The sequence below is a fragment of the Pseudonaja textilis genome, chromosome 2 (assembly GCF_049901715.1).
Source record: "Pseudonaja textilis isolate UNSWEBS1 chromosome 2, rPseTex1.2, whole genome shotgun sequence".
Classification (NCBI taxonomy): Eukaryota; Metazoa; Chordata; class Lepidosauria; order Squamata; family Elapidae; genus Pseudonaja; species Pseudonaja textilis.
The window spans coordinates 246,561,839-246,584,214 of NC_141991.1; the positions used below are offsets into that span (position 1 = coordinate 246,561,839).

Consider the following 22,376-nt stretch of genomic DNA (forward strand, 5'->3'; position numbering starts at 1 on the left):
AAATCTCTTACAGGCTGACAGGAGGTCCTTAATAATGACAGCAGAGATACTCCAGAGATGGCCAGTTTCCACAATACCCAATGCTAATCTGTGCAGAAGCTACCAACAAATAACCTCAAAGTTTTTATTGAAACCTGGCACCAGGACTTCAGAGCTTTGATACGGTCAGGAGAGAACCAGACCTGACCTTGACTGTCTGGCATATGATTCTAGGGTGGAAATCGAAAGCCAGAGACTTTCACATTGGGAAAAGCTTTGAAGCTATGTGAACATCCCTCCCTCTTCTCCTTTTTTTGATAAACAAGGATGAAAAAAAGCCGAGCAGGCTGGCTCAGAATGAGCTCTAAAGTTCTAGGTTTTTCTTAACATGAAGGAGAAATCTAAACATATCACTAAACTTCTCGAAATAACAGTTGTCTTCCGCATTGACACTATTCTGGGAACATTTTGTTGTACTTCTGGATTTCCTCATACAATCCTTAAAGATGAGATGACCCTCAGAGCAGTCTAAAAAGCAAATGGAGGATCACATTTGAGCAATAGGTACAGTGATGTACTTATGGCATTATTTTTTAAAAATGTAATCCACATAAATGTACCAGAATTATAAGAATTGGGAGGGCTGTAAGTGCTGCTAATTCTACTCCCCAAACATTCAAGATCTACTTTCCAAGAATTTAGTCCATGATGTAGGTCTGCAACACATTCTCATCACTGGAAGAGTGTAAAAATAAGTTATATATAGCGATAGCTCGGACAGGAAGAAAAGGCGGCGTCACTATTGGGGAGAGGTGAGAAAAAAACGTAGAACACGCGCACACGTGTCCTTGAGGAGTTGCTGGCTTTAAGGGAAAAAATGTGGGACACACACACACGTGTGTGTCACTGGGTGCAAAGCGCATCATCGCTCTAAGCGCATGCGCGATTCGCCGCCGCTTTGCCGCTGCTGTCATGGCGCTCGCCGCAGGAGCCGCGTCGGGGCGGAGTCTTTCCCTTGCGTCACGCGCCGCCTCCTCTTCCATTGGTGGTTGCGAAGTGACGTTTATTTTCCGTCTTTCCCGGAAGAGAAGCGGCTTTCTTCTTCATAGCTGGAAACGTTGGAGATTCGCGCAGGTAATTGAGACGCGGGGCCGGAGGGGAGGGGAAGGGAGGGGAGGGGGACGGGACTGAAGCGCCGTTCTTACTTCCTGCCGCTTTCTGGCTAATGCCGAGGCCAACGTAAAGCCCTCAACTCACTTGAATGTTTTGTTTGAAACTGTCTCTTTAAAAGTGTGGGGGAGGGGCAGTTTCACTTTAAGTCAGAGGTTGCCTTCGACCATTGAATGACCTCGTCCCTGCTGGCATTCTCTCTCTCAATCCATCTATTTATATCTATCTCGTCTATCTAATCTATCTTTTTTTTTTTAAACGACTCCATAATCACCATTATCTGTCTGTCTATCTATCTTCTTTTAACGATCCCATAATCACCATTATCCATCCATCATTTTTCTAATGACGCCATAATCCCCATTATCTATCTATCTAATCTTTTTAATGACCCTATAATCTCCATAATCAATCAGCCTCTATCTATCTATCTATCTACCTACCTACCTACCTACCTACCTACCTAATCTTTTTTAATGAGCCTGTATTCCCCATAATGTATCAATCTATTTAATCTTTTTTAAAGATCATATAATCCCCATAATCAATCAACCTTTGTCTGTCTGTCTGTCTGTCTATCTATCTATCTATCTATCTATCTATCTATCTATCTATCTATCTATCTATCTATCTAATCTTTTTTAATGAGCCTATATTCCCCATAATCTATCAATCTATTTAATCTTTTTAACGACCATATAATCCCCATAATCGATTATCTATTTAATGACCCTATAATAAACTATCTGTCTGTCTGTCTCTCTCTCTCTCTCTCATCTATGGTTTTTCATTTAATAATATATTTATGTTAATAGTTCATTAACAAACCATGTCAATAATTACCGATTATAAAACTAAGACAGAAAAAAGATGTTGTCACCAACTCACTAGGTTTGCAGAAGAGCGCTACCTATTGATGTGTTGGACTACAATTTCAGAATCTACATCAGTGTTTCCAGAAGTATGGGAGTTGGTCCCCACATCTTAAACATTGCCAAGTTTGAAAAACACTGATGACTCCCTCTCCGCTCACCCTCTCATTTTGGGAAGCTAATTACAGTAAAGGTTAAGCTCATGAAAACATCACTATGATTATAGAATTTTATTGACAATGGTATGAGAGTAATTTTCTGTTATCTTCCTTCCTTCCTTGACTACTACTTAGTTCAGTGTACTCTGGGGTTTCCTGGTGGTCTACCATCCAAGGATTAAGCAAGCCAGATCCTGGTTAGCTTTAAAAAAAAATGGCATGGGTAGGGAATTGTCATTCACTGTGATGCTAGTATGTGCTTCATTTATTTCATGATTCCCTCCTCCAGTTGTTTCAAAGCAAGAACCCTGTGATATCTCAAAGGTGCTTTTTCAAGAGGCAACTGGACTTTCTGGTTTTTTGTTTTTTTTTTAAAGACGTTTCGCTTCTCATCCAAGAAGCTTCTTCAGCTCTGAATCATTTCCCCACAATCCAGTCAGAGCTGATAAAGCACCTTTAGGACAGCCATGACCTAGATCAGGGATCTCAGGGACCACCAAACTTAACTCTCATGACCACTAATACGAATCCAGCGCGCCACTCGCTGAAGCGCCTGGACTCCCAATGGCTGGATGGGGGTCCTTCAGGCACTTAGCTGGGCTGCCTGTTTCTGCAACCTTAAATAGTCAGAGTCCTTTGGACCTGTTTCCCACAGAAAACAAAACACAGGGATCTCTCATCTCTCTTTCTCTCTCTCTCTCATCTCTCTTTCTCCTTCTCTCTCTCTTCCCCCCCAACTCTGTCCATGGGGGTGCGTGGAAAGGAACCTCTGAACTAGCGCTGTGTGGTGGGAATCTGATGTCCGGAGGCCGACAAGACCATGTGCTGAAGACCAGATGGCTGGCGGGGAGATGTGGCAACAGGGGTGATACCAGCGGCGGATGGACTGATAAGCGTGGGAGATCGCGGCATCGGAGCCCTTCCCGGGTGTTCCCTGGCCTGCGAAGGGGTGGGAGGAAAGGACCCTCTGAAGTGGTGTTGTCTTCTGCCGCCTCCTCTGGCAGCCGCCAAGCCAGCTCCTTCCTACTGGGCATGTGAGTGCTTCTGGCAAGGAGGAAGCATGGAGGAGGCTTGGCGGCTGCCAGAGGGGTGGTGAGCGCTTGGTGGCTCCTGAGGGGAGGGGTCGAGTCTCCCCCTTGCAACATCTTCCCCTGAGGGCGTCTCTGGCAGCCGCTTGGCCTCCTCGATGCACGGAGGCAGGACGCAACACCAGTTCAGATCTCTTGCGTTGCTACTCTCCCTCCCCACATGCATCAGTCCAGCCGATATCACCCCTGTTGCAGACGGGTGCACTGCGGACCACCAAAATTTTATCATGGACCACCAGTGGTCCGCGGACCACTAGTTGGCGACCTCTGACCTAGATGACTAAGACTCCATAAATCCTGTGATATATATTGATAAAACAATAAAAGTCATTAAAAACAACCCTGTGAGGCAGGCTGAGCCGAGAGAGGGGGGGGGAGGGAGGGGTGTGTGTGTGTGTGTGTGTGTGTGTGTGTGTGTGTGTGTGTGTGTGTCTTCCTGGCATGACAAATGATCTGTGGGAGGACTTGAATCTGGGTCTCCCAGGTTCTAGTCCAACATTTTAATTACTCTTCCATGCTAGCAGCATAGTAATAAAATACAACCTAAATAAGTTTTTTCTTGATATTTAACATATGAGTTATAATACATCAGAAGAAGCATTCTATATTTGATTTGTAGCGATGTATGGATGATATGCAATGATTGTCAGCTTTTGAATTTTTTTTTTTGAGGACTTTTTTGCAATTGATTTTTTTGCCATTTTTTCATGATAAACTTTGCAGACCCATTTTCTTTTCTTTACAGTGATGCATTTATTGTACATTTTCCTGCTCTTTAGTCTGATACATTAATATGCAGTTTTAAATCCATCAGCTTCTAACGGATTACCTCAGGTTTGCTATAGTTATGGCAATCCTTTTTTCACTAGCTGGTACACAACTCAGGTGTAGATAAACCACCTAGGACACATAAATACAAGCAAGCTATATAATTAACTGAAAGCGTTGTCTCAGGGCAGCCAACCATCATTGTTGTTTTCCTCAAAATGCAAATAAAACTGGAATGCTACAACTCTCTGTAACTGTAACTTAGCTTTTAAAAACCACACCTGTATAATTGTATTTTAACATATGAAAAGCAAAACATTTGAACTAGTTGTGATCTAGAACCCCAAAATGGAAGAAAAAAAATGATTCATTGCCATTTATAATAAAAAATAGCAAATTGTTTTCCTTGGAGAGAAATTAGAGAGCTAGGGCACTATCATCCCTTTATAAAGCTTTGATTGGCTTCGCTAAATGTCTATGGATGCCAATCAGTCATCCAGGTCATAGTTGTCCCAAAAGTGCTTTTTCAAGAAGCAACTGGACTTTCTGGTTTTTTTCTGAAGATGTTTTGCTTCTCATCCAAGAAGCTTCTTCAGCTCTGACTGGATGGTGGGGAATGGAAGGATTTATACTCCTTGCAGACAGCTTTGCAAACAGTTTTGTGGAATACACTTTAACTAAATCAAAAGTCATTGGTTGTCAGAATATCACTCTGAAATCTTTAGTCCAGATTTAATCATTTTATACCATACCAATAGGCAGGCAGTGGCCCAAGGTGTGTTTGTTTGTATGTGAAAGGTCAACAAAGTAGCCATAACCATATAATGGGAGCTCCGCATCTTTTTACCTGAATTACATAAAAAGCAAGTAACAAAATTCACCTGGTTACCTCCCCATGGATTCCTCTGTAATGGCCTGAAACAGCATTCACAATATTTGTATTGCAATTTAAATGCTGAAGTTTATGCATTTGCAAATAAAGTTGACTTTGTTAAAAATTAAAAAAAACACTGTCCGGTCCACTATTTCTTATACAATTGAAATAAGCTGAATTCCAGTGAGTGGAGCTCTTAGATCAAAAAATATATTATGAAGCGCTCTGTATTTCTAATTACTGTATTTTTCAGGCTATAAGACGCACTAGACCAGGGGTAGGGAAACTTGGCTCTTCTATCACTTATGGACTTCAACTCCCAGAATTCCTGAGTGAGCCATAAAAGGTTCCCCATCCCTGGCCTACTGGTTTTTCAGTTGTGGGGGAAATCAATTTTTGACTTGAATGGGACTGTTTAATATACAAATGTAGGACATATAAAGAATATGTCCTACATTTGTATATTAAAATATGTCCTACATTTGCATTTTAAACAGTGCCATTCAAGTCAAAAATTTATGGCTTTTATGGCTCACTCAGGAATTCTGGGAGTTGAAGTCCATAAATGATAAAAGAGCCAAGTTTCCCTACCCCTGCACTAGACTATAACACGCACCTAGGTTTAGAGAAGGAAAACAAGAAAAAAAATAATTTTTGGGCTCCGCGAGTCCCATTTTTGCCCTTCCTGGCATCCAGAAGCACTCTGCAGCCCAAAAATGGGCTCATTTTTGGCTTCTCAAACCCTCCGCGCACCCAGAAGCATTCTGTGCTCTGCAAAAATGAGCCCCTTTTTGGCCTGCAAAGTTCTTTTGGATGCCGGGGAGGGCAAAAACGGGACGCGGAGCAGTGATGGGATTCAAATAGTCTTACCACCGGTTGGGTGGGTGTGGCTTGGTGGGCATGCTTTGCATACGTGCACACACTTTGCGTGCACGCGCGTGTCAAATGCGCGCTTTGCTCGGGCGCCTGAGGTGTTCTAACTCGCCTCCTGCAAGCCTGCATGATCCCGGTCGCTTCAGCAGCTGCCACGCGGTACTCTTCTGTGGCGCGCTAAGCAGCTGCGCTTCAAATTCAAGGGATAAAGGTGAGTATGGGAGCCCAGGCGGGCAGGTGGGACCAACAGCAGAGCATTGGAGAGAATTGGTTCGGTCTCCGCTGCGCATCGCTGCTACCTGCCTGGCAAGACTGGGCAGAACCAGTAGAATACCACCACGGATGTGGAGGGTTTGGGAGGCCAAAAATGACCCTGTATTTGTTCTATAAGACGCAGAGACATTTCCACCCACTTCTTTGGAGGGGGGGAGTGCATCTTTTAGTCCGAAAAATATGGTATATCTTGCAATGAAAATACAATGTGCTTGATTTAGATTTAGTTTAGTACCAAATTATCAGAATCTATTTGAGGACTTATCCATATCCACTAGACTAGGTGCTTTAATGAATGCTAACATACCCCATTATGTTTTGCTACTTTGCTGTTGTTCAATAATATCTGATAACAAAAAGTAATTGTCTGAACAAGTGCATATTATGGTACATGGATAGTTCCTGATTTATAACCATTTGTTTATTGACTACTCAAAATTACGGTGACTGAAAGAAGTGGTCCTTAAAACTGGTCCTTGCATTTACATCCATTTCAGCATCTGGTATGATGAAAATTTGGGCTTGTAGCAGTCATATGATCAAAATTCGGGCGTTTGGCAAACAGCATGTATTTATGGCAATTGCACTATCTGAGGTCATGTGATACCTATTTGCACTTTGGGGTGGGCTTCTAATGAGGAAAGTCAATGGAGGAAACCAGATTGCTTAACAATCACTTGATTCACTGAAGAACTGCAGAGATTCACTTAACAACCATGACAAAAGAAGTCACAAAATCATGCACGATTCCCTTAACAACTGTTTTGCTTAGCGACTGAAATTCTGGTCTCAGTTGTGGTTGTAAGTTGAGGATATTTAAAAGGTTTGCTAGGTCATACCAGCTTAAGCTGATCATGAGGTGTGAACGCACGCCAAATTACTTTCCTCAGTTCTGGTTCAGCCCAAATGCGTAAGACCAACTTCTAGAATCCCCCATCCAACATGGCTGCCACCCCGAGGGTTATGGGAGTTGAAGTCCAACCTATGTAGATGTATGTAAGATGGAGGAGGTTGCCATGCATAGTGATTTGGAAAGTCCGTGGTTCCTCCCCGAATTGGTGAGGGGGAACCTTGTCTACATAATGGTTTCAACCTGTTGTATTTCTTCCTCCAGCACAATTTTCAAAGCACACAACGAAGAGCCATGGTGTGCATTCCTTGCATCGTCATTCCAGTTCTGTTGTGGGTCTACAAAAGGTTCCTCGAGCCGTATCTCTATCCCTTCATCTCTCCTTTCGTGAAGCGCATTTGGCCCAAGAAAGCAGTCCAGGAAACGGCAAAGTGTGACCAAAAGAACAGCTCTGAAAATGGAGGCGATTTAGTGAAGCAGGATTCCTTCAACGATCAGCCGGAACTTTGTAAAGTAGGTATTACCCAGGTGAAACATTTGCGTGTATGTTTTGAGGGACCCCTTTAGAAATGGATAAGAATAAAATAGAAACTTCGTTGATTTAGTCATTTGACTGCATCAAATATATGAAATTAATGCAGGCAGTCCTTGACTTAAGACTGTAGTTGAGCCCCAAATTTCCACTGCTAAGTAAGACGGTTAAGTAAGTTGTGCCTCATTTTATAACCTTTTTTTTTTTTGGCCACACTTAAGTGAATCATGCAGTCATTATGCAGCCATCCAGTCATTAAGTGAATCTGGCTTCCCCCATTGACTTTGCTTATCGGAAGCTGGCTGGGAAGATTGCAAATAGGGATCCTATGACCCCAGGACAGTGCAACTGTCATACATGCCGGTTGCCAAGTCCCTGAATTTTGATCACCAGATGTGGAATAGAATGAATGAGTTGGAAGGGATCTTGGAGGTCTTCTAGTCCTGCCCCCTGCTTAAGCAGGAGAACCTGAGCCTTGGTGGTGCAGTGGTTAGAGTGCAGTACTGCAGGCTACTTCTCTGACAGCTGCCTGTAATTTGGCAGATCGAATCCCACCAGGCTGAAAGTTGACTCAGCCTTCCATCCTTCCGAGGGGGGTAAAACGAGGACCCAGATTGTTGGGGGCAAGAGGCTGACTCTGTAAACCACTTAGAGAGGGGCTGTAAAGCACTATAAAGCAGTATATAAGTCTAACTGCTACTGCTATACCATTTCAGATAGGTGACTGTCTAGACCAGGGTTGTCAAACTTAACTTCACTGAGGGGCACATCAGGGTTGTGTTTGACTTTGAGAGGGGTGGGGGTTGGGTGGAGTGGGAGTGGCCAGCTCAACATCACTCACGTTGAGGGCGCCTGTGGTGGCCCAAGTGCTCCGCCAGAGAAAACGGGCTCCCAAGCTCCATGTTTGGTTGCAGTGGCCTCCTGCAACCCTCTGCCAGCGAAAACGGAGCTCGGGAAGGCCACATGCAGCTCTCCCAAGCTCCGTTTTCGCCGGAAGAGGCCTCATGGGCCAGTCCTTTGCTGTTTCCAGGGAGGCCCCATGGGCTGGATCCAGACCATGGACCTTAAGTTGGACACCTCTGGTCTAGATTATTCTGAAAAACCTCCAGTGATGGAGCACCCACAATTTCTGAAGGCAATTTCTGTTCCACTGGTTAAGTGTCCTCACTGTTAGGAAATTTCTCCTTAATAACAGGTTGCTTCTCACCCTGATGAGTTTCCATCTATTGTTTCTTGTCCTGCCCTCCTATGCTTTGAATAATAATTTGACCCCCTCTTCTTTTCATATGGCCATGGGGATGCTGCAACATTTGTAAGTGTGAAAATTGGTCATAAGTCCCTTTTTTCAGTGCTGTTGTAATTTCAAACGGTCACTAAGCTAATGGTTGCAAGCGAGGACTATCTGTACAATATTCCAACAGGTGCAAAGAAAACAATAGGATCAAAAAATTGATAGGTGATTCATATGGGGTGGCAAACAGGTCTTGCCTGTTTCATGCAGTAATTCGATTAGACCATTTTCTCTCTCTCTCATTCCTGCATGAGCCAGGCATTCGTTGAAGTATAGCAACATCAATAACGCTTTGACTTATATACCACTTCACAGTGCTTTTACAGCCCTCTCTAAGCAGTTTGCAAGAGTCAGCCTCTTGCCCCTAACAATCTGGGTCCTCATTTTACCCACCTCGGAAGATGGAAAGCTGAGTCAACCTTGAGCCGGTGAGATTCGAACTGCCAAAATTGCTGGCAGCCGGTGATCAGCAGAAGTAACCTGGGTAGTACTGCTTTCTAACCACTGCGCCACCACGGCACTTAGGTATCCTGGAACAGGGGTCTCCAACCATGGCAACTTTAAGGCTCGTGGGCTGAGGAACTCTGGGAGTTGAAGTCCACAAGTCTTAAAATTGCCAAGGTTGGAGGCCCCTGTCTTGGAATATACCTAAGAAAAGGAAGCTATTCATTTTGAATTTTGCTCCGGGATGAATTTAAACTTGAAGGCTTGGCAATGGTCTCATTCACTACCTGTGGTCTTGTCTCTGCTGTTCTCATCTTACACATTAATCAGTGAATATTCAAAACGGAACGGAGATAGCCTCTAAGTCAAGGCAACACAAATGCTGCAGAGAATTGCAAAAAGCTTGGCCTTGCAGTGGTCAAAGCCCTGTACAAACTTGAATGTACTGTACAAGTGTCCTGTTTAAAAATGTTTGTGTGAAAGCAAATACCGTTGTGCTTTAGGGTGAGGATTAGTAACATGGGGCCTATAGGTGCCAGGATGTCTGACTGTGCCTAAACAGTGCTTGCCATCTCCAAAATAATACTATTAATATTTAACCACCATCATTAGTATCATTAACAATTAATTATTAAATAATATTAATAATTAATAGTCCATGGACTGAGCCACTGTTAAAAAGAATTTAATGTCACATATGAGCCACATTTCTCCCCCATTTTGTAAATGGTTTCAATTTTAGGGTTTAAAGGGATGAACTGAGAACCATAAGCTTTGTTGAAGTTGAAAGCCCTCTGCACTCTGTCCCATCATCCCAGCTCATTTTTCCTAAAATGGAAGCTTAAAAGACAAGATTTTTTTTAGTCAGTTTCACCCACCAAATAAGCTGTAAAATTACCTCACTCAGGTCAGGTGACATCACTGGGCCTGCTTCATGTAGTCCAACACTGCTCCCCCCACCTCCAAATATAATCTTTGCCTGCAAGGATGTTATCTTCTGTGGTTTTAAATAGAATCCCAGTGACGGACATATGTGGCTGCAGGTGAAGTGGCTTAAGCACGTTGTAACTAGTCCTTGACTGATGACCATAATGGAGCCTGGAATTTCTTTGTAAGTCATGATGATCATATGTTGAGGCACCCACATGACGAATCTGATTTTACAACCTTTTTCGTGTTGGTTGTTAAGAGATGCTGTGGCTGTACAATGAATGTAGCAGTTGCTTAGCAAACTTTGGCCATTAAACAAGTCAAGGCATTCTCACAGGTGGCAAAAAAACATTATAAATCACATCAGGTAACCTTGGAACACTACACCTGACGACACAGGTTAGGCAGTTTGCCAAGAGCCTGAAATGTGGTTGTGAGTTGTGGGTTTGCCAACCGTTGGAATTGGTTCATAAGTACCTTTTGGAGGGGAGGTCTGTCATGACTTGGAACAGTCATTAAGCAACCAGTCATTAAGCGAGGACCTTTAAATAAACAATAAAAAAGTTATAACTCTAATCAATGATAATTCCAACTCGGCTCCCTTCCATCCCCAAGGCTATCTTAAGCATAATTTTAAACGGGTTTCCAAACCCCAGGCTGTGGACCATTACTGGTCCGTGGCCATACAACTGGAAGTGAAAGGCAGGTGAGTGAAACGGCTTATGTGTAAGAACTACCGGTTGCATGCTCCTCACCCTACCCCCGGCCTGGTCCATAGAAAAATTGTCTTCCATTAAAACAATTCTTGGTGTCAAAATAGTTGGGGAACACTGATCTAAAAAAGAACTTGATCTTTCTAGAACCAAGAGAAGCATCTTAGGGCCAGCTAGTTACTGTTCTGGTTTTTGTCTTTCACATCTGTGTTGGAATGAATGTGCATTTAAAAATCTCTATTTTTCTCCCTCCCTCCCTCCCTTTCGCCCCTGTCTTTCAGACCAAAAGCAATGGCATTGCAAATGGATTTTCTGGAATTGGGCCCAAAGAAGACTCTGACAAAAAGATGGATTAGTTACGCTTCTGCTACGGGGTCAAGGCTGTTATAGGAAATGAACTCACAGCGTTGTCCCCACATGGATATTTTACTGATTGCACATTTACCTGAATGGAAATTTGGAATATGTATAACCCATCACCCCAGGGAGCCTTGGAATAGTTCTAGCTATGTCCTTGAAAATAGTTTTAATATATTGTCTTGCTGTTGTTGAAAATTGGGGTGGCTGGAACCCTAATGTGCTGTGCAATAGAAGAGTGTTAACAATTTTAGTGTCCATATTTTATTAAAACCGTAACTGTCAATTTTGCTACTTGTTTCAAAAAAAAATCCTAAAAACCTTCGTTGATGATGATCCATAGGTTTGTTTGTTTTTTTGAAGCAAAAGATACTCACAGTAGCTAAAAAGAAAGCAGCATTGTAAAAATTTGAACACTAATGGTGAATGTATTGATCGCTACTAATTTGCTGTTTCTAAATTAGCATCTGCAGAGCTGCCCTTTTGCCGATTCCTCACAAAGGTATAGAAAACTTTTTAAAAGCAGATATTACACGTGTGGCGGTGGGACAATACCAATACAATGCCACAAAGGGAAAATATCCTTTTTGGAAGTTTTTATGCAAATTCCTGTATTTTGGTTGATCATGTCTACCTCCCTAATTAGAATAACACCCAAGACTGCCATAGCAGCAAATAAACCTTACTGTTTATTGTTGTAACTGTATTATTTTATCTGCCGTGTAGTTTTTCAATTGGTGCATTCTAAGATCCGTGTATGTTTTTCATGAAGTCATAGGGAAGTTCTGTCTCCCATATGAAATGAAGATTACACTTTAGGATATGCCCATGATACCTTTTCAATTCAAGACAGATGGGTGATTGGGAAAAATTCTCTGGGGTTAGAGAGTTTATTGTTTATCTGAGATCTGTGTTAGTGAATAAGGAGACTACAACCCTTTGCCTAGGAAAAATGCAAATTTAACTGATTTAGAATTTGAATAAAGTGTGAAAGCAATATACTGTATATATTACATTGTCTGCCCTTCCCTTTTTTATATACCAATATTAGTTTAGTTTACAACTAGTAAATTAGTTTTTAGTAAATTAGAAAAATTAAAGCTGGATATAATTTGCTTACAAGAAGTACATATTAAAAAACAATAAATTATTGGAATACCCCAAAATTGGGAAACTATACACCTCTCTGTTACAACATAAGAGAGGAGTAACTCTCTATATAAAAGAAACCATAAACACTAAGCAAAAAATTATGGATGAAGAAGGGAGGATTTTAATGGTGGAGATAACAATCATAAACAGATACTCCTGATATAGGAATTTATGCACCAAATAGTAAACAAGGGCTTTTATAGTAAACTACATAAGAAAATAGAATTGGAGTATGAAAATATTTGTGTAGTGGGAGACTTCAATGCAATTGTACTGTAGATGCGGAACTAGATTATAAAACCAGGAAAGTGAATAAAAAGCAAAGTGAAAGTGAAAGCAATATATATATATATATATATATATATATATATATATATATATATATATAATGTGCTGAGTCCCAATTCTCTCCCACTCCCCTTTTTTGCATGCCAATATTAGTTTAGTTTACAACTAATAAATTAAGTTACAAAAACAGCAGTTAAAGGGAGCTTGTTGTCTATGTTGCACTCTGGGAGTTGAAGTCCATACATCAGGGGTGTCACTCACATCGTTACGGTGTCATAGTGACGTAGCAGGACTTTTTTCCCCTTCGCTAAACTGGGTGAGGGCAGGGCCAGCACATGAAGCTTTCGGCCAGCGGGCCATGAGTTTGAAACTCTGCTCTGGCCCTGTATTGAGTAAGTACCATTCAAAAGAGCTAGATTTGCTGCAGCTATAACAAGCATTTCTGGAATTGGACAAGTGGACAGGGTGTGTGTGTGAGTTAAGAAATGGCAAAGCTTACACATTTGTACAGCACACAGATAGTCCTCAGCTTACAACATTACAACTTTAAGGACCATTCAAAAATATAAACCACTGAAAAAAACCAGTCCTTGCACTTACAATTGTCACAGCATCCCCTCACATGATCAGAATTTGAGCATATGGCAACCGGCATATATTTATGACATTTGACCCTGGGAGAACATCTTTAGCTTGATCCCACAGGGCTGTCTATGGAGCTTCTCAGTCACTCAGGTGGGAAAGCACCCAAAGGTGCTTTTTCAGGAGGCCACTGGATTTGTTTTTTTCTATTGAAGACAATTTTTTGCTTCTCATCCAAGAAGCTTCTTCAGCTCTGACAGGATATTGGGGAATGGAAGGATTTATATTTCTTGCAGACAGCTGGTCATTTGCATCCTTAGGTTTATCTGTGTCATCAGGGTCACCTGAGTTAGAGCTCCTGGTTCTTGTAGTCTGCAATTTTTTTGTTCTCTGGAAATGCATTCCTAGTCTCACCACATTCCAAGGATGTTCATCCCAAATTGTATATCTGTAGAGGTTCTCTGTCATCCAGGTGATGGTTGTCCCAAATTTCTTGTTTTTTTCTTTTTGCTCCAATTACCCTCTAAACTTAAAGGAGGGGTCTTCAAACTTTAAGACTTGTGGACTTCAGCTCCCAGAATTCCTCCTCCAGTCATGTTAGCTCAGGCATTCTGGGAGTTGAAGTCCACAAGACTTAAACTTCCCAAGTTTGAAGACCCTTGCTTAAGAGTCTAAAGGATGCAAATTACCAACTGTCTCCAAGGGATATAAATCCTTCCATTCCTCACTATCTTGTCAATGCAGAAAAAGCTTCTTGGATAAGAAGTGAAATGTCTTCAAAAGGAGGGGAAAAAAACGAAGTCCAGTTGTCTCCTGAAAAAGCACTTCTGGGATAACTATGACCTGGCTGACTGAGAATCTCTATGGTCCCAAAGATGCTTTTCAAAAGAATATAATTCTTTATTGGCCAAGTGTGATTGGACACACAAGGAATTTGTCTTGGTGCAAATGCTCTCAGTGTACATAACAGAAAAGAGACATTCGTCAAAAGTCAAGAATCATAAAGTACAACACTTAATAATAGTCACAGGGTACAATCAACAATCAAATCATACTAGGAAACTGTCAATAAAAATTGTAAGGATACAAGCAACAAAGTTACAGTCATACAGTCACAAGTGGGAGGGGATGTGTGATAAGGAGTGATGAGAAAATTAATAGTAATGCAGACTTTGTAATAGTCGGACAGTGTTGAGGGAATTATTTGTTTAGCAGAGTGATGGCTTTGGGGGAAAAACTGTTCTTTTTTTCAAAAGACAACTGGACTTTCTTGGGAGTTTTTTCCTTGAAAACATTTTGTTTCTCATCCAAGACCTGAAGAAGCTTTTTGGATGAGAGGTGAAACATATTCAAGGAAAAAAAACCAAGAAAGTCCAGTTGCCTTTTGAAACACCTTTGCGATCCCACAGGGTTGTTATGCTCTGTGTTGTGTTCACTTGCAGGCAAATTAACTTTTCTTTTAGTCGCATCAATTTGTCCCTCTGTGAAATGGGCTTCCCCTTCAAAACATGAGTTTGCTTTGACATAGAAATATTTAAACAAGCGACTTTAACTCCGCAGGTAGCCTAGGAAACAACAAGGCTTCTGCGTAGGCGGAGACCAGGAAGGGAGGAAAAACACTACGGAGCTCAGGAGGACTTCATTTCCCGTCATGCAAGCTCTGATTTACGTGCCTGGGCGGGGCCTCGAGGGCACGTGATCTCCGCTGACTCGGCCCTTTCCCCGAGAAGGGAAAGCGGTGACGACGTGAAAAGATGGAGATCGCCGACGGAGGGCGTGGCTAGAAACGGTCGCGCGCAGAGGGGGAGTGGGTGCGAAGTCCGGGCGACGGGAACGCGCAAGGTCGCAATTTAGCGGTGGGGACGCGCGACAGGTCCCAGAAGAGATCCGGAGGGTGGGGGGTGCGCAGAGAGTTGGGGGAGCAGGGTGCATCGCCTTTTCCTTCCCCCGGGAAACCGGAGCCGGTGAGTCGGCACCGCCGGAAAGGGTTGCTAACGGGGCCGGGTGTCCTCTTTATGCCCCGCTAGCCGCGAAAAGGTGGGGCGGGGGAACGTGGACCATTGGGGAAGGGAGCGAGTCGGGGAGACCGGGGCTAGCAAATGCTTTGCTGCAGGGGAAGAAATCCCGGTGGCCTCCCCCCCCCTGGCGGAGGTCTTACATCCCCAGAAGCGCTAAGCGAGCTATGTGGGTCCAGATGTTACTTGGCCAACACGGGTTTAATGCTTCGTGAGCTTAAACCGCGTGTATTTAGCACGTGTGGATGCATTCCCTGTTTAACCCAACCGTGCCTTAGGGACTTAGGCAGACTCCCCCTCCAGTGCAGGGTAGCCCGTGGGGGAGAGGTTTGTTGTTAAACCTTGCACAATTCCAAGTGTGCATTTGACTTCCCTTGGGGTGTTGTGTCAAGCCAGGCAACACTTTATTGTAAAAGCCTGGGCCCCGTTTCTTGGTTATATTGATATTTATGGTCTTAATTTCTTTTGCCCTCTGAGAAGTAGATAAAAATATGAATTCGTATGTATGTATGTATGTATATATGTATGTATGTATGTATGTATATGCATGGGTATATGTATCATAGGTATGGTGCCTGTCCAGGTTTTAACTGTTTTTATATGTACGTAGGTTGACTGCCCAGAATTATTTGTCTGAAATGGGCGGCTATAGAAATTGAATAAACAAACTGTGGTGAAGCAGCCACTTAACTGGGGTTTATTGATGGGATCAGTATTTCAGATAGGGTAGCTTGAGTTAGTCTGGAGTAAAATGGCAGCCTAGGTTGATACAGGTAGTCCTCAAGGTACGACCACAATTGAGCCCAAAATTGAGGTTGCTAAGTGAGAAAGTTGTGAGTTTTGCCCCATTTGATGACTTTTATTGCCCCATTTGTTTAGTGAATGGCTGCAGGTGTTAAATTAGTGACATGGTTGTTAAATGAATCTGGTTTTCCCCATTGAATTTGCTTGTCGCAAAAGGGGAACATATGACCCTGGGACACTACAACCGTTATAAATATAAGTCAGTTATCAAGCACCCAAAAGTAAATCACATAACTATAGGGATGCTGAAACAGTCATAAGTGTGAAAAATGGTCATAACTTACTTAGTTGTAACTTTGAATGGTCACTAAGTGAACTGTTGTAGTCGAGGACTATTTGTACTTACTTTGTATTCTAGGTTCTCTTTGAGCTCTGTTCAAAGCAGTATATAAGTTGCTGGTCATTGACCCAATGATGTTTTTCCAAAAGGCAAAGAAAAAAAGGAATGTTTTTGTTTCTTATTCAAGAGTGAGAAATGAAACATTTTCAAATAAAAAAAACAAGAAAAGTCCAATTCCCTTTTGGAAAAGCACCATTGGGACAACCTTGTCTTGGTTGAGAATCTCCATAGACATAATTGTCACTGCTATAATCAGTTCTGTTGGGATTTGATCTCACTGGAGAGCCCAGGGCTGTCCTGCCTCTGAAAGGTTAAAGGTCACATGAATGTAAACATAATCATCAATCCCAGAATGATGGTCTTTGGGGAAGGCCACAGTATCCATATCAAGGAAAGCTAAATTGCAAATTGAATTTAGAATCAGAAGTCACAACTCAGGCAAGGCTGGCTGGCTGTGAGGCAGGTTAGTGGCCTCCTTTGCATTACATGCTAAAACATAATTGGTTTGAAGTTAGCCTATTATATAAATAGTATGGGTTGTAAATTTTTTAAGTTAGAGTTTCAAACCTGGCCACTAGTTTAGTATGCTTTGTGGACCCAGTCAGTGCCAATTGTGAATTCAAATGCTAGTTCTTTTCTCCAAGCTACGTCCACCTAGATCTGGGAAGTCATATATCAACCCTAAATATAGAATAACTGCTACAGAACTGTGGCCTCATTTTATGGTGTGGCTTTTGAGTATTCTGTGTGTAAATAAAACTACAGAGAAAAGAGATTTTCATTGCAATTAGATTCATATACCTCAAAAGTCTAGATAAGATATGTAGAAATCATCCAGGACTGGGGTCATATAAGGTAAAATGTTATTAAGTTCAGTGAACTCAAAAAATAACCAGACCATGGAACTAATTCTGGAAAATTGAATTAGTTTGTGGTGTGAATTCAATTGTTTTGTTGTGTCATTGAAGCTGTGGGAGATTTAATTTCCCATCCTGGTATGCAAATCAATTTAGTTAACCCCAAGTTAATGCGAAGGCAATATATAGCCATGATTAAACAGAGAAATCATCCTTTTGCTGAAATGTAATTGAAAGAAGTACTCTTATACCACAGGTCTTTCCTACCATAAAAGAATAAAATAATTTTTGGGAACCTATATGTAGCCTTGAATCTGTAAGAGTTAATTGTATAAAATAGGTACATGTGTGTTAAATCTCTGTTATCTTCCTGTTAATTTATTTTTGTTTTTTATGTATTTGTATCCCACCTTTATTATTTTTATAAATAACTCATGGTGCGAACATATCCAACACACCTTCCTCCCCCTATTCTCCCCACAACAACAACCCTGTGAGGTGAGTTGGGCTGAGAGAGAGGGACTGGTCCAAAGTCACTCAGCTGGCTTTCATGGCTAAGGCAGGACTTGAACTCAACATCTTCCTGCTTTCAAGCCTAATGCCTTAACCACCAGATCAGGGCTGTCAAACTCCCGGCTCATGGGCTGGATGCGTAATGCGCTGGCCACGCCCATGCCCAGTTTAGCGAAGAGGGGGAAAGTCCCGCTATGTCATGTGACGCCACCGTGATGACGTGAGTTTGACATCCCTACACTAGACCAAACTGGTTACTCTCCCTCCCCAATCAGGTAAGAAATCAATTTCATCCCTCTGATGATGTCACTTTTACGACCCATATAATCCTAAGCCATTCCAGTACTGATTGAAAAAAAAAATATGCTCCTGGTTCCTCAAAAGTTGCATGCTCTGTGTTCAATCATTTTGTGCCATGTGGATTTTTCAATTTATTTAGCATTTGGGATATCCTATATGGACTAGCAACATAACATTTCACCTAGATTAGAAAAACAATAAAATATAAATGTTAAAAAGAGCTATGTTCAAATACCAATGTCTAGGCCACTAACCGCTGAAGCATAGCATCATTCTCATATCTGTATCTCTGTCTCTCCCTAGCCATCCATCCATCCATCTATCTATCAGATACTGGACCAGTATATGCCATCAGCTTACCCCTGGTCATGATTTGATTTATAGTTCGATGTGGGATCCCGCAATCACACTGAGGGGAGGATGCTACATCCCTTTTATACTGAGAATCTCAGCAGACACCCTGTGAGGTGTGAATCCTATTCAGGATTGTTCATTGCTGATGTGGTAATTCAAAGATTGACATCTCTTTTGTGAGTTCATTTATATGTCTTCCTATGCTCCATATTCCATATCCATATTCCTATGGATTACTATATGCCAACTCTTGTATGTGATGTTTGTCTTCTGTAGTATTTATTCTGTTTTTCTTAATAGTGGGAAAAAGCAAGTTTTTAAAATTCTCCTTGATCACCCAATGCTTTTTCCTGGATGGTTAGTGAACTATTCCGAATACAGTCTTGAAAATATAAAACAGTCTTCATAGTATCGTATGCTGCTTAGTTATTTAAATTCTCCTTGATCACCCAATGCTTTTTTCTGGATGGTTAGCGAAGTATTCCTAATACAGTCTTGAAAATACAAAACAGTCTTCATAGTAATCTACAAGGTTGCTTCAACATTTATTTAAATATTTTCAATCTTTTGTACATTTCTTTCTTTGTGACTTGCTATGTTTCTGTTGCTGCCAATTCCTTCTTTCAGATTCTTTCTAGAAATCTTTATTTTAAAATTTAAACATGAGGTTTAATATGAATATGCCTTCACTTAGGAGAAAGTGTGACATCTGTGTTCTTACAATCTTATATCATCTGTTCCGAAGAGAGATTATGCAAGGAAAGAGTTTAGTCACTTGACAATTACTCTAAACAGAAAAAAGTATCTGATTTTACACAGTTACTTTGCATGTGGCTTCTATGAGACCAGAATTCTTTTGCAGTTGTGAATTGTCTAAAAATAGCACTGCCTCTTAGATTAATGATTTCATCATTTACCTAGAATCCTGATATACAGGATTATGTGTAATGAAATGCCTTAAAATTTTGTATTATATCAATAGCTTTATTAGATTGATTAAACAAAACAGTATGCAGCTATTTTCACCATGACCTGTATACCTCTTTTTCAGCTACGCTACCATAGTGCTACAAGTAGTCTTCAACTTACAACCAGTTGTTTAGTTCAAAGTTACAACGGCACTGAAAAAAAGTGATTTATGACTGTTTTTCCCACTTAGGCCTATTGCAGCCTTCCCATATCAAAATTTGGGCATTTGACAGCTGACGTGTATTTATGAGAGTTATAGTGTCCCCAGTTCATTAGATTGTCGTTTGTGATCTTCCCATCTGATTTCTAACAAGCAAAAAGTCAACGGCTGAAGCCAGATTGGCTTAACGCCTGCATGATTCATTTAGCAACGGCAGTGGTTTGCTTCACTGGGGCATAAAGATAATAAAATGGGGCACCACTCAGTTATCAACTGTCTTGCTTAACATTTTGGGCTCAGTTGTGGACATTAGTCAAGGACTACCTCTATTTTCATGAAGGCTGAAAAGAAGTAGAGAATTAATTTTGACTGTAGAAATATATATAAGTAGCTCGATACCCATGCTTTGCTACAAAACTATGTGGTCAGGATTAGTTTTTTGGGAGGAAAATAAGAGGGGAAAAATTCTGCCTCTGCCTACCAGCATCCAATCAGTATTCATCTGGCTAGCATCCTGTCAGTGTGTGTGAGAGAGTTGAGGGCTGCTTGGAAACTGAAGCAGTATTTGCTGTGCGAGCAAGAAGGAGACAGCTAGGAGTCTGGCTGTGGCTTAGCTCAACTATTTAGTACAGAACTTAACTGTTCTGTACTAAAGCTGCTTGGTGCTGTGAAACTAAAACAAACTCCTCTGCTTGTGTTTTGCATTTGGAAGAGATTTCTTTTCAGGTGGGGAGGGGGAGTAGAACTCCTTAGCATCACAGCGTGTTAATAATAATATACCAAATACTAATGCTCTGATGGTCATTTCAAAAAAATCATTCCTTAGTGAGCACCTAGAAGCCAAGAGGAATATATGTGCCGAATTTCAACTTTGTAGGCTTTACGATTCTGGGGATTTTGTGATGATGCGGGAGTGGTATTTCGCTTTTATGTATATAGGTAACAGTGGTTTCCAATTTTCCTAGCTTGGCGGACCAACAGAGGTAGCAGCAGTGAGGTGATGGGGGAGAGGAAATGGTTTTGCGCATGCACACACCGCTTTCACAAAGGCAGCGTAGCACATGTGCATGCTTGCCTGCCGCTTCCATAGCCCATTTCTGAATGGGCCACGGCCTGGCACTGAGTCGTGGACGGTGGGACCCTTGATATAGAACATGCCTTCTTAGTACATTCATGTACAGGTAGTCCTCAACTTACAACAGTTTATTTAATGACCGTTCAAAGTTACAGCAGCACTGAAAAAGGTGACTTATGACCACTTTTCGCACTTAAGAGTGTTGCAGAATCCCCGTGGTCACGTGATCAAAATTCAGATGCTTGGCAACTGGTTCATACTTATGACCGTTGCAGTGTCTCAGGGTCACGGGATCACTTTTTGCACCCTTCTGACAAGCGAAGTCAATGGGGAAGCTAGATTCACTTACCAACCGGGTTAGCAGCTTATCAACTGCAGGGATTCGCTTTAACAACTGTGGCAGGAAATGTCGTACAACGGGGCAAAACTCAACAAATGTCTCGCTTAGCAACATAAATTTGGGGCTCAATTGTGGTTGTAAGTCGAAGGACTAATGCCTTTTACCTCACAAAATAGTGGAGGTCTATGGAAATGCTATAGTCATCCAGGTCATAGTTGAAAATGTTTCGCTTCTCATCCAGGAAGCTTCTTCGGTTCTTGTGAATTTGGATTGAGGAGCGAAATGTTTTCCAGGGGAAAAAAAAAACCAGGAAAGTTTAGTTGCCTTTTGAAAAAGCATCTTTGGGAGATATGCCAGGATGTTTTCTACATTTTACCCTTTAAACCTGGGGTCTCCAACCTTGGCAACTTTAAGACTTGGGGACTTTGACTCCCAGAATTCCTCAGCCAGCTTCGCTTTGCTAGCTGAGGAATTCTGGGAGTTGAAGTCCCCAAGTTGTCAAGGTTGGAGACCCCTGTTTTAAACAGCATTGCCCTTAAACAGCATTTGTTCAGGGGACTATTGTGAGGATCCTATTTCTACACTGGGAGTTTCCAATTGTATATGACGCAATAGGATAACTGGAAGAAATCTAATACAGTGGGTGAAGTCTAAGAATGACAAAACCAGTGGCAAAATTGGGGCACATTGATAAGGGTAGTGCATACAAGCTTTTGCATCGTATAATGTTGTTTACAGTTTGTAAACATTTGCCAGCTTATTATTAGAATGCCTGTTGCATAATGTGATAATCTGCACGTTATGTTAATTAGTTCTGCTCGTTCCTTGAGCCAAGAAGTTGCACATTACCTGTGAGACATGAGAATGGCTTTGAGACATGACAATTGGCTTCATGTCTTAGTCTTTTGTTCCTCTATATGAGAGGTGTCAAACTCTGGTCGTCATGGCGGCGTCACGTGATGTATTGGGACTTTTCTCTCTCTTAACTAAACTGGGCATGGGCATGGCTAACGCATAACGCATCCAGCCCATGGGCCAGGAGTGTGACAGCCCTGCTCTATTTCTTTTGAATAAGATCTTTACGAAGTACATGCTGTTTGAGAATGCTTTTCAATATTCCCTTTAATAGCAATTAAAGGAGGCTTATTCATATATGTAGTGCTGAAACCTCTGTCTTTGCTAGCATAGCACTATCTTAATAGTCTGGAACAAGAAATAGAAGCATTTTTATTTCTTTTTTTAAAAAAATATTTTTATTCTTTAAAAACAAAAAATACAAAAATCTAATTTCTATTAATTGTGTCGTTGTATATACATGTTTCTTACTTTGTGACTATACATTATTCTTATCCTTATCCTCCACCCATTTGTACCACCTCTCCCATGTCGCATAGTATTCTCGATCCTCTTTGCCTTTCAGTTCCATAGTGAATTTATCTAGTTCTGCACAGTCCA

General features: G+C 41.6%; 2 protein-coding genes across 11 annotated transcripts in view; both read left to right on the forward strand.

The window, feature by feature from the left end:
- The first annotated feature begins 737 nt into the window (after nucleotides 1–737).
- On the forward strand, nucleotides 738–11,878 carry C2H18orf32 (chromosome 2 C18orf32 homolog). The gene is made up of 3 exons (XM_026714909.2): nucleotides 738–1,113; nucleotides 7,170–7,418; nucleotides 11,097–11,878. The coding sequence occupies exons 1-3, from the start codon at nucleotides 952–954 to the stop codon at nucleotides 11,169–11,171; spliced, it is 486 nt and encodes a 161-aa protein (XP_026570694.2). The 5' UTR covers nucleotides 738–951; the 3' UTR covers nucleotides 11,172–11,878.
- Nucleotides 11,879–14,886: 3,008 nt separating this feature from the next.
- Nucleotides 14,887–22,376, forward strand: part of DYM (dymeclin) — a 245,106-nt gene continuing 237,616 nt past the window's right edge. For 3 of the 10 annotated variants that reach the window (XM_087927525.1, XM_087927520.1, XM_087927516.1), the window contains exon 1: nucleotides 15,010–15,158. The gene's annotated coding sequence lies outside the window, so the exon portion shown is untranslated. The other 7 variants (XM_087927521.1, XM_087927517.1, XM_087927522.1 and 4 more) reach the window with 6 other exon arrangements.

Excerpts from the sequence above, each read along its gene's own strand:
- C2H18orf32 (XM_026714909.2), top strand. The coding sequence starts at position 952 with ATGGCGCTCGCCGCAGGAGCCGCGTCGGGGCGGAGTCTTTCCCTTGCG. Across the intron at positions 1,114-7,169 it reads AACGTTGGAGATTCGCGCAG|CACAATTTTCAAAGCACACA; the intron begins GTAATTGAGACG and ends TTCTTCCTCCAG. Across the intron at positions 7,419-11,096 it reads ATCAGCCGGAACTTTGTAAA|ACCAAAAGCAATGGCATTGC; the intron begins GTAGGTATTACC and ends CCTGTCTTTCAG.